General features: G+C 40.2%; 2 protein-coding genes across 3 annotated transcripts in view; one reads left to right on the top strand and one right to left on the bottom strand.

Moving 5' to 3' along the window:
• Positions 1–1896, bottom strand: part of LOC134196182 (ubiquitin-associated domain-containing protein 2-like) — a 5982-nt gene extending 4086 nt beyond the window's left edge. Inside the window, exons 1-2 of the mRNA XM_062665254.1 lie at positions 1846–1896; positions 1663–1787 (exon numbers count right to left, since the gene is read on the bottom strand). Of these exons, the coding sequence (XP_062521238.1) occupies positions 1663–1787; positions 1846–1876 (156 nt within the window). The 5' untranslated portion in view covers positions 1877–1896. The remainder of the gene's footprint in view (positions 1–1662; positions 1788–1845) is intronic.
• Positions 1897–2236: 340 nt separating this feature from the next.
• LOC134196306 (GRIP and coiled-coil domain-containing protein 2-like) overlaps positions 2237–12500 on the top strand; it is a 22678-nt gene continuing 12414 nt past the window's right edge. Inside the window, exons 1-8 of one of the 2 annotated variants that reach the window (XM_062665404.1) lie at positions 2237–2374; positions 2433–2720; positions 8702–8786; positions 8849–8916; positions 11708–11812; positions 11869–11973; positions 12071–12226; positions 12468–12500. The exon at positions 12468–12500 is cut by the window's right edge and continues 27 nt beyond it. In XM_062665404.1, coding sequence (XP_062521388.1) covers positions 2252–2374; positions 2433–2720; positions 8702–8786; positions 8849–8916; positions 11708–11812; positions 11869–11973; positions 12071–12226; positions 12468–12500 — 963 coding nt within the window. In that variant the 5' untranslated portion in view covers positions 2237–2251. Of the gene's footprint in view, positions 2375–2432; positions 2721–8701; positions 8787–8848; positions 8917–11707; positions 11845–11868; positions 11974–12070; positions 12227–12467 lie in introns of both variants that reach the window. The other variant, XM_062665405.1, reaches the window with a different exon arrangement.

The raw sequence follows: 12500 nt of genomic DNA, 5'->3' as shown, positions 1-12500 counted from the left end.
GGTGTGTTGGCAACACTCACATCAAAGCATGCACCTATGCTGTTCACACATTTGTGAAAGTACAGACAGACAGACACATATGAGCACAAGTCATAATGCTGCAAAAATGTTAGACTTTTGGAGAAAATGATTGTCTGTACAATTACAGAAGTGTAAAGCTCAAGTTATATCAAAGAAATTTAGCATGTTGTGTGGTGGGTCTGAGATGCTCGACTTTCTCAGCACACCATATTTTCCTCATTAGTCTTAGTTATATATAAGTGTTTTAGTTTGCTGTAATATTAGCTTTCAATGAACATTAGCCTAGCTGTATTATTGTAGTTCTTTGCAGAAAATTGTATCATAGTTTGATGTAAGAAATAAATAATGACAGACTGACTGACTGACAGACACACAGACAGACAGACAGACAGACAGAAAGACATACAGAAAGACATACAGAAAGACGAGAAAGACAGACAGATAGACAGACAAACAGATACACAGACAGACAGACAGACAAACAGACAAAAAGACATACAGAAAGATGAGAAAGACAGACAGATAGACAGACAAACAGATACATAGACAGACAGATAGACATACAGATAAACAGACAGACAGACATACAGATAAACAGACAGAAAGACAGATAAACAGACAGAGAGACAGACAGATGGGTGCACAGGCAATCCGCACACACAGAAGTTCAATTAGGTAGATAACGCAAATTAAATAATTTTCAAGATAATAAATTTCAATCCATCGAGTCGTTGTCAACACACTTTGGTGTATTTCATCTCTCACTTGTTTGTCGACACGCAAAGAATGTGTACAAATGCCATTCAAGAAAGCGTGTGTGATTGCATGTCACATGGTGCCCGAACCACAAAATAAAGAAGTCGGTACCATGACTGGTCAGTCAGTCAGTCACTCTCACACCCGTGGAGTCAAGAAGCAATGAAAGGATCTGCAACAACTGACGGCTACGCAGCTACTTTAAGAGAGGATCGAAAACGTGCAAAATATGAAAAGGAAAGAATACACGGCAGTTTTAATAGCCTGGTATTTACTTCTCTAGTTTTTTAGCATTTCGGAAGCTGGGAAGACAGACAGCACAGCAAAATATCTTAATACTTTGGCAAAGAGAGCTAGAGACATTGAAGGTCGCTGCAACAAAGCCGAGTTTCATTGTTACTGCAGGAAGAGATTCTCTGTTCTTCTACAAAGATCAAATGCAAGTGTCATTCTACACAAGTTCTCATGTCTTCTCCTAACAGAAGAGAAAATATCTATGCTGGACAGTGCCATTCAAGGCGTTGTTCATTAGAATTGATCTTCAACTACTATTAGCATGCGTATAGTTTTAACTTGTAGTTTGCTGTAACCGTAATTCCACTGACCTGAACTGTCACGGATAATATTTTTACTTTTAGTGTTCTGTATGTAGAGGTTTGTGTGTAATAGCCAGTCGTGTGTGTGTGTGTGTGTGTGTGTGTGTGTGTGTGTGTGTGTGTGTGTGCGTGTGTGTGTGTGCCCAGCACATCAAACTGTCACTTATTTTCACTCCAAACACATTCCGGTTTTCAAAAAAATACACAAAAATCCGCAAATTACAATAATCCACAAAATAGACAAACAGGTGGCTAGTGGTTGTACCAGGCGGTGTCTGCATGCACTTACGAACGTAGGATGTGACATCACTTCAGCACTAACGCCCAGTTCTTGTGAACTCGTTCCCACAAGAGCGACACCGGCCGTAGCCACGCATGACGTCAGTATTAGACCCTTGGTGACGGGACTGCGATCTAGAATCGATAAGAATGAGTCGATTGGGACACACAACGAGACAATGAGAGAGCTCACAGAATCCGCTGGGACCGGTATCGACAGACATTGCATCACGAGGGAAGGTTCCCGTATGCCGGTGTGAAATGCCTCGAAGTCCTGCAAGATGGATGCGCAAAAATATTCTATTGTATTTAATGTTTTGCATTATTTTTATTAATGATATTGTTTAGTACTAATTAATACGTATTAAAGTTATAAATAATTCTGTTACATAACAAAGCGTCTATTTTTAGTAGATTTTAAGCAACAATAATTAATTAATTAATTATTTATTTAATTTTTTTAGTACCGTAATTACAATATTATAAAAATTTTGTAAAAAAATTATTAAAATTTTAAATTCTAGTATTAAAATGAAATATAAAATAGGTAATACGGGAGTTTGTCCAGGTTGTGTAGTCACGTGACCAGGCTGTGAAAGATGGAGTGGCTAAAGAAGGCATACGCGACTGTAGAGGAAGAGATGGGTCAATACGTGAGCCCCAAAAAGTCAAAGAAGACGGAGGGAGAAACTACAAGCGGCAAACAGCAAAACCAACAAGAAGTGTGATGATATTTTCGACTCTTTGTCATATTCAACTCAGCATGGTTTGTATTGCTAGCACGAAGAAGGTACAGCAGAGAAAAAACAAAGCACAGACGCGCAAGAGGGAGACGATTGGGATGACTGGCAAGCCGAAGAAAGTCCACATCCGGGTACTGCCACTAGCTCTGAATCAAAAAACGAGCCAAAAGAACGGAGCTCGGTGACAGAAAATTTAGGAAAAAATAGGAACGTTAATGAACGTGCCAGTCCAAAGGTTGTTGATGTCGCACAGTCAGCAGAGATTGTAAAACCGGCCACATCCGGATCTGCAGCTGAAGGAACACCAACGAAAGGAAAGTCTCAAGTAAGAAACGTTAGAGTGTTGCTAAATAAAACGTCTCGTGGTATCTGTTTCCGTCATTGTAGTACGTGAATTCTGTGACTAAAATATTTGATTTTCACATCGGAAATGACGACATTAGCAAATGTTTGGGGTTACCATAGTAACAAACTTTTGTCATGACAGATTAATATGTACAATTTCTGTCCTTACTTGGTCACGTGTTTTTTGGCTTCGAAATGGCCTTGATTGTATCGGACTGTTTGACATGAAGGTTTTAGCTAATGTGATAAGACACTTTTAATTTATTGACTGATAAACTATGAGTCGGGATCTAAAACAGGTTTTGAGGCCGTGTGTTGTGAGATGCATCCCTCCAATACAATATAAGTGTACAAGAAAATCAGATCAACTAGGAACCACTCTGCTTCTAGTCCACTCGATGGGATTCCCTACATTGTTCTTAAGAAATGTCAATCTCTAATTCCAGCTCTCTTGGATCTTTTTAACAATTGCCGGTTGTCCTACACAGTTCCGCAGCAGTGGAAAGTTGGAGTTATACGTCTCATCCCTAAATCTAGTGCAACAGAAAGTCCATCAGATCCAATTAACTTTAGACCTATTGCACTGACTCCATGTATTAGTAAAATCTATGCTGCTATCCTAGAAGATTGTTGGTGTGACTTCCTGTTACAGAATAGCTTAATGGATACTTGTATTCAAAAGGCTTTTCTTCCTGGTGTCAGTGGCACACATGATCATCATTTCAAATTATGTTCTACTTTTTTGGATTCGAAGAGAAATAGACACACTCTATCTGTCTGTTGGCTGGATTTTGCCAATGCATATGGATTGGTGTCTCACTGGTTGATTAGAGAAAGTTTTAGATTACATTATGCTCCTAAACATCTCCAAATTGCAGTTGAAAATCTTACTCTGACCTGAAATTGATAATCTCTACAAAACAGTGGTCTACCTCTCCACTTTGCTGCAACATAGTCTTTCAAGGTGATCCATTTTCTGTTATAGTTTTCAACACGGTCATAAACACACTTGCACTACAACTGAAACAAGTTCAACCAACTCTTGGTTATAGGCTGCATAAATCAGCCTATACCATGGATGCACTTCTCTTTGCTGATGATGTCACTCTATTAGCAAAGTCTTCAAAAGATCAACAGAAGCTTTGCAATGTTGTATCTGACTGGTGTCGATTGTCTAAATTAGTTATCAAAATACCAAAATGCAGCTGCTTGGGATTGGCGTATAAAAGTAAAGATCATCTTCACGATCCAACAATTTCAATATGTGACCAGAAAGTCCCATTTCTTGGCCATAAGTCATTTAAATTTCTTGGAATGCCCATTAATGGCCAGTTATCAACTACTGACTATAACATCTTTTTAAAGAACAAACTCCAAGAATTGATGACAAAAGTCGACTTCTGTCCAGTTAGCAGCAGCAGAAAACTTCAACTATACCATCAGGCTGTGTATCCTCGACTTACCTGGTATCTCTGTCTGCTCCCATTAGCACCTAGTTGGATGAAAACAGATCTTGATAATATTGTAACTTTTTATTTAAAGAAATGGTGTAAACTGCATCGTTCGGCTTGTTCAGCTTGTTCAGCTTGACTGTATTTGGATATCTCCAGAGGAGGCTTAGGATTGCCTCATTTATCCAATGCAGCTATTCACTTGCAATCTGCCAAATGTGCTTGGTTCTTAACATCTAAAGATGGCTGCATCAGATCACTGGCAACAAAGAAAGCTACTAACAACTCTCATCCAGAAAGATTTTCTTGTTTCAGAGAAGCGGCAAAATCATTAAGCGAGGCACCTGATGCCTCATCTGGAAAACTCAGCAATATCACTAAAGAGCGGACAAAAGAAGAGCATCAACAACAACTTCTGTTAAATGCGTTGGCCATGTAATAGTCTAATGTACTGTGAGATGCATCCCTCTAATACAACAGTCTAGTGTATTATGAGATGCATCCCTCCAATACAATAGTCTAGTGTATTGTGAGATGCATCCCTCCAATACAATAGTCTAGTGTATTGTGAGATACATCCCTCCAATACAATAGTCTAGTGTATTGTGAGATGCATCCCTCTAATACAACGGTCTAGTGTACTGTGAGATGCATCCCTCCAATACAATAGTCTAGTGTATTGTGAGATGCATTCCTCCAATACAAAGTGACATCATCTTACACTGTAGAACAGATGCCAATCACAGCAATGACTTCTCGGTTTTTGTTTGTCTAACTTAGATCAGTTGCTATTGACCTATCTGTGTGCACATGACAATGTCAGTAGCCAGTGATTTTGAAGACTAATGCTCTTGCTTCATTTAAATCACACCTGATGAAACACACACACACACACACACACACACACACACACACACACACACACACACACACACACACACACACACACACACACACACACAAAATGGACAAATGTTAAGCCCTCCACATCTTTCAATGTCGTCTTTGAGATCGGTTGTGGAAATAGCTCCCCCTGCCTCTAGAGACAGGGCCTCCATGCGCTACGTGGAGTCTTAGGGCCAGTGCTACAATCCACCTGGAGCTTGGCCAGAGTCATCAAGGGGTAATGACAATGGCGCAGCTCTGGGACTGGACACCAAGGTCCACGCGTACCCATCTGCTGCATGATGTTTCTGCCAAGCCAGCGGTGACCAGGTACTCATTTATCCTCCTGAGTCGAGAGAAGCAAGTGTGGGTGAGTTTCTTGCTCAAGGAAACTGCGACAGTGTCACCTCCACCCACAAAAAATGTGAAAAATGTGAATCACAATACACACACACACACACACACACACACACACACACACACACACACACACACACACACACACACACACCAACAGCAGCTGTCTCACAGAGTGTGGTGGGGCAATGGTTGGCATCATTGTTTCCTTGAATGCTGCATGACAATTACTCAAAGACGATTCAGTGATGTGGCAAGTTTAGGCCGCCACTAGATAAGCCTATAGCCATGCCAATGATTTATGGTGCTTGTGCACTATGTGCCTACTGAGGTTACCGATACTGAAGCACTACAGCAAGTACTGTGGCGTACTTGTTTGGATGCGGTAGTGACCCAATAGCTACTGCACATGTACCTCTGGCAAGTCACTGCATCCCAGTTCATTCGTCTTGTTGTGCAAGCTATTCACCCCAGTAGTCATTGGGTGTGCTGGGACAAGAGAGTGGGTTTGTGCCTCACATTAACCATGATCACTAACTCAATGAACATGCCATCATCATCATTATCATCATTTATAGATTACACCCTTCTGCTGATCTCTAGATCTAGAGCAAACATCTTTACTAACCATGTGTCTGACAGATGGAACGATGTGTCAATACAAGATGCACACACTGAACTAGTGAAGTCGTTTTGAGTTAGTGGAACTCGCACCTGGTTTAGTTAATTAACACAGTTTATTGATATTACAAGGAGTTGGGGTGTTGGTCAAGCTTCTAGTGAACCATATTGCGTCGACTCTCACCCTGTCAAACACCTAGACGATTGATAAGAACGGTGAGATCATAGGGAACTGTCATTGGGGGCACATTTACCAGTCAAAGTTGGGAGTTCGTGGGATTGATATGATCGGTGATAGGTGCAGGCATTGCTCACACTTGTGCTCATCACAGGATGTGTTGTCAGGTTTGACGCCTCAAGAGTGTGATGTTTTGATTTACAGCTTAACGACATTGTGTACATGTACTAGCGTCATCTGGTTCGTATTGGTGCGTCAGCTTGTAATACTTTTCTATGAAAATTGGCGTGGTGGATAGCGTTCTATTACATTCTATTAATGTGGCAATTGTGATGTATTGTGATTGCTACTTTTTGAACTGAGAATCTTTTGTGAGGGCCGGAGGAGCCAGATGTTGAGTAGGACAGGTCTTGTGTGGCCAAGCCCCGCCCACATTAAACATAAATAGCTAATTTATTTAATCACTTGAACTAACATTCCGAGTAGACCAGGTCTTGTGTGGCCAAACCTCGCCCACAGTAAGCACATAGCTAATTTATTTAATCACTTGAACAATATCCGAGTGGGCTAGGTTAAGCCTACCCACAGTAAACATAAAATTAGCTAATTTATTTAATCACTTGAACTAATATTTCCATTTCCGAGTGGGGCAGGTCTTTTGAGCCAAGCCCCACCCACATTAAACATAAAATAGCTAATTTATTTAATCACTTGAACTAACATTCCGAGTAGACCAGATCTTGTGTGGCCAAACCCCGCCCACAGTAAACACATAGCTAATTTATTTAATCACAAACTAATATCCGAGTTGGCTAGGTTAAGCCCCACCCACAGTAAACATACAATTAGCTAATTTATTTAATCACTTGAACTAATATTTCCGAGTGGGCCAGGTCTTGTGTGGCCAAGCCCCGCCCACAGTAAGCACATAGCTAATTTATTTAATCACTTGAACTAATATCCTAGTGGGCTAGGTCAAGCCCCACCCACAGTAAACATAAAATAGCTAATTTATTTAATTACTTGAAGTAGTATTTCCAAGTGTGGCCAAGCCCCACCCACAGTAAACATAAAATAGCTAATTTATTTAATCACTTGAAGTAGTATTTCCAAGTGTGGCCAAGCCCCACCCACAGTAAACATAAAAAAAATTGCTAATTTATTTAATCACTTGAACTAATATTTCCATTTCCGAGTGGGCCAGGTTTTGTGTGGTCAAGCCCTGGCCACAGTAAACATAAAATAGCTAATTTATTTAATTACTTGAAGTAGTATTTCCAAGTGTGGCCAAGCCCCACCCACAGTAAACATAAAATAGCTAATTTATTTAATTACTTGAAGTAGTATTTCCAAGTGTGGCTAAGCCCCACCCACAGTAAACATAAAAAAATTGCTAATTTATTTAATCACTTGAACTAATATTTCCATTTCCGAGTGGGCCAGGTTTTGTGTGGTCAAGCCCTGGCCACAGTAAACATAAAATAGCTAATTTATTTAATTACTTGAAGTAGTATTTCCAAGTGTGGCCAAGCCCCACCCACAGTAAACATAAAATAGCTAATTTATTTAATTACTTGAAGTAGTATTTCCAAGTGTGGCCAAGCCCCACCCACAGTAAACATAAAATAGCTAATTTATTTAATTACTTGAAGTAGTATTTCCAAGTGTGGCTAAGCCCCACCCACAGTAAACATAAAAAAATTGCTAATTTATTTAATCACTTGAACTAATATTTCCATTTCCGAGTGGGCCAGGTTTTGTGTGGTCAAGCCCTGGCCACAGTAAACATAAAATAGCTAATTTATTTAATTACTTGAAGTAGTATTTCCAAGTGTGGCCAAGCCCCACCCACAGTAAACATAAAATAGCTAATTTATTTAATTACTTGAAGTAGTATTTCCAAGTGTGGCTAAGCCCCACCCACAGTAAACATAAAAAAATTGCTAATTTATTTAATCACTTGAACTAATATTCCATTTCCGAGTGGGCCAGGTTTTGTGTGGTCAAGCCCTGGCCACAGTAAACATAAAATAGCTAATTTATTAATAATATTTCCAGAAGTTTTCATCAAAAGGTCGTTGACGAAGTCCCATTTTCTCTAAGGCTGGGTAGGCTGTGGCCCACCTGACCCACCTTGCTCCGCCGGCCATGTTGGTTTCAGGTTTTGTACGAATCAATGGATAATATATATTAGTTTTGAAGTGACGTTGTGTTACTTGGTGTAATTTGTTGGCCGTTTATTTATTTCTATGGTTGGTGATCTTACCTGCGGTCGTGGTCGGTGCAAGTTGAGTGACGGGTTGTTGTCTAGCTGGTTGACATGTGACCTACAAAAACAGTGTCATTTGGACTCATTTCTAAAATTCTAGTTACGTAGAAACTCGGTTCACGTGTGTGTGTGTGTGTGTGTGTGTGTGTGTGTGTGTGTGTGTGTGTGTGTGTGTGTTTGTAATACATGTTGCTCAATAGATGGAGTCATTGTCGAAGGAAGATCTTGTGAAGTATGTGAAGAGGCAGGCTCAACTGGTGCAGAAGTCTAAAGCCAAATATGACGGTATATCAGTGGATTGCAGTGTGTGGTATGTTGTTGGTGTTTGTGATGTTTGATGTGTATAGAACTGATGAAACGTCATACGTTATTGGAAGCCGAGAATAATCAGCTGAAGGAGAGAGGGCAGTCAGAAGTATGATTTGTAGGGATGCATTGTATTGAGCTGATTGTTTGTTATGTTATATCTTTCGTTGCATGTGCAGGTTCAGTTGGTCATTCTGTCTGTGTATTTGTGTGTCTGTCTGTCTGTCTGCCTGTCTGCCTGTCTGTCTGTCTGTCTGTGTCTTGTCTGCTTGTCTTTCTGTTTGTCTGTCTGTTTGTCTGTCATGATCATTGATTTATAGACATTTCATTTTAGTCGTAGCCTTTTAATTTTATTGCAGAAATGTGCATTAGTTTGATCTAAGAAATCACTAGTGCAAGAAAGCTAATGTGGGAAGACCCGAGTGCTGAGAGTCATGGGCTTCTCAGGTCCACCACATAGTCTGCACAGTTTGTGTCTGTCTGTCTGTCTGTCTGTCTGTCAATCACTTATATTTGAACTTTTGGCTATGATACATTTTGCAATGCAGGGTACTATGTACTGTGCAACTACTACACTGTAGTAGTGTTCATCAACTAAACTAAGCTAAAATTGAAACTCATGTAAAACAAAATGAGGACTACACTTAAAAACCAGTGTACAAACAAAGCCTCCAGTACCAGCTAGTGGCTGAAGTACTGGGTCACCAAGAGGTTACATCTGTTGTCTTCAGACAGCGAAGATAGCCTTTTAGAGATGACTCTAGCATCACACTTCTGGAGCTGAACAGTCTGTCTGTTTGTCTGTCTGTCTGTCAATACATATATTTCAAACATACACCATCTAAGCAAAGCAACTAAATACTACCCAAGCCAATAGGGCTTGGTTCTACCTACAACTGTTTATGTTTATGTGTCTGTCTCTTGAAACAATCTTCTTTATTTTTCTGTCAATCACTCTAGCATTTGATCGTTGTAGACACACAGAAAACACAGATCTCCAGTATGTCTTGAAGGTTGATGCATTTGGCTTTCCGTCATCGTCTCTTGATAGCTGTGACAGTTTCTTCAAATAGTCTTCAGCTTTCTCTCCCCAACAGCCAAAATGTTTGAAGACTATAGGCACAAATGTTGGTTGAAAACCTCCTGGCTAGAGCTCCTGGTCATACTTTTGATCTTCAGATTTTTTTCTGGTTGCCGCTGCTCTCTGAGTTGTAGCTGATAAACCTTCTATTTCATTACTCCAAGGATGCACTAGTACAATATCCAATTCAAGATCCCCCCACCACCACCACCCTCCCCCCCACCACCACCCTCCCCCCCCCGATGCCGAATCGAATACGTCTATGTCTGATCTGTCTTCAGAATTGACATACCTTCTTTTGGGTTCTTTTACGTGATGTAATTGCAGTTGACTCAAACAGTCTGACCATGCTGAAACCATGTTGTTATGGCTGATTACTGGGTCGCCCCCAGTCTTACATGTTATTAGGTGGTATCCATCTGAGTCTAATTCTTTCCCACAGTCACACTTACCAGAAGTCAAAAGCATTTGGCAGCCCAGTCTCATCAAGGATGCCAAGTGGAAATCGCATGGAGATAATGCATGCCATGATGATGATGATACTGTCAAGAGCCACGCCCCTGCACCTTTGCCTTGCAAGCACTTCATTCCAGATTGGTCTCTAGTCACAGATGAATTCTGAATAAAACCATTTGACAGAGATTTCATAGTCAGCCTGTGTTGTAGTTGTTTCCTGTCTGGCTGTCTGTCTGGCTGTCTGTCTGTTTGCTGTCTGTTGATTTCAGTTATTGAAACACAAAGTGTACGTTACATTTTTAACACTAAATGCAAACAAGCTACTGAGTTCAGCTTTAGTTTAATGCGAGCTACTTTTGATAGTCTCTATCGTATATGTTCTCATCTGCTTCTCCAAGGAAGACACGAGTCAGCTTGTCTGTCTGTCTGTCTGTCTGTGTGTCTGTCAAATCTGTATATTTTATACATATGAACTATTACAAGCTATAGATACGAAAGTTCGTTATATATCAATTAGATCCACATGGGTCTCTAAAAAATTATCAACTTAGGTTGCATGCAATTGGACACTATATATGTCACTAATGTCATTTTCTTTGCTTCGTGAGCGGTTCATCTTCTGGATGAGAACATTTGCGTTGCACCTTTGGAGAGCTACAGCAAATCTTCTGTCTGTCTGTCTGTCTGTCTGTCTGTCTGTCTGTCTGTCTGTCTGTCTGTCTGTCTGCTTGTTTTTCTGCCTGTCTGTGTGTCTATCTGTTTGTTTGTCTGTTTGTCTGTCTGCTTTTCTTTCTGTTTGTCTATCTGGCTGTGTGTGTGTGTGTGTGTGTGTGTGTTTGTTTGTCTGTTTGTCTGTCTGTCTGTCTGTCTGTCTGTCTGTCTGTCTGTCTGTCTGTCTGTCTTATTTCACTATTGAACACAAAAAGCGACTTTTACAAGAACACTATACGTAAAACTGCTAAGCTAGATGTCCATCTACTGAGACATACAGATCGAATACTACTAAAACTCTAATGAATGATGTTCTGAATGTATCTTTCATTGTCGTCCAATTCTTCATTTCCCTCTGTCTGTCTATCTGTCTGTTTGTCTGTCTGTTTGTTGTGTTTGTTTGTCTGTAGTTAGTTCTACTTTCTATACACAACTTCAACTATACAACTGTAAATCAGAAATGCTTGCTGTCCAAGTGTCACTGGTTTATTTTGTGTTTTGACAATCATTCATTCACAGTTGCTTGTCATTTTTTTGTTTCTCACCTGAGGTGCACATGCTTACGTCATACAAAAAAACCCAATACATGTGAAGATAGTCAATTGAATTTTACACATTTGATTGATGCATTAATATTTTGTTATCACAATAGGATGTTGACGAGAAGTTCCACACACTGAGTGATGTACGAGACAGGCTGGCTGAGCAACTGCAGTCGGTAGTAACACAACACGAACAACTACAGAAGGACCACAAGGTTAGAAACTTACTCAAAAGACACATAAACAGGTTGAGCGTGGGAGCATTTGTTAGGAGCAAGCAGCCAAACTCGTCTCACTTTCCAGTGACAGAGACAAAGTTGGCAAAGAGCTCGAGCTTCTCCAAGTTCAATATCAAACCACACAACATGCAAAACAGGTGAATATGGGTAGGAATGACAACGTTGACTGTGGATTGTATTGTCACTTGTGTGAGGTGAGGTCTTGATGTGTTTGTCAATTGGGTTTGGTGCTAGGATGTGGACTGTCGACTTATTGAATCGGATGAGAAAGTAAGGAAACTTGAACAACAAGTGGGTGAGCTACAGTGCCAAGTAATGGAGTTAGAGACAAGCACTTCAGTGCGTCAGGAGATAGTCGAAAAGGAGGAAATCGAAGAGCTGCAGCAAGCAGTAAGGTTTAGTATTCTAACAACAATAATGTAATACAACTGTATTGCATTGATATTGTCATATGGAAAGTACGGGTGGGGTCTTACTCAAGGACTTGGCACCTTGGGGTGACAAAGAGCAAACGTAATTATTGATGACTTAACATTCAAAGTTGCTGTAATTCATTTGTATGTAATTTGTTTGTAGTTTGTCTTGTTTGGTGGTCTTTTGTTTGTTGCTAATGTGTTTGTTTGTTTTGTAGACGGACGCTATGCAGGCTCAACTGGCAGCATCT

The sequence above is a fragment of the Corticium candelabrum genome, chromosome 21 (assembly GCF_963422355.1).
Source record: "Corticium candelabrum chromosome 21, ooCorCand1.1, whole genome shotgun sequence".
Lineage (NCBI taxonomy): Eukaryota > Metazoa > Porifera > Homoscleromorpha > Homosclerophorida > Plakinidae > Corticium > Corticium candelabrum.
This window is presented reverse-complemented; position numbering and strand designations above follow the sequence as displayed.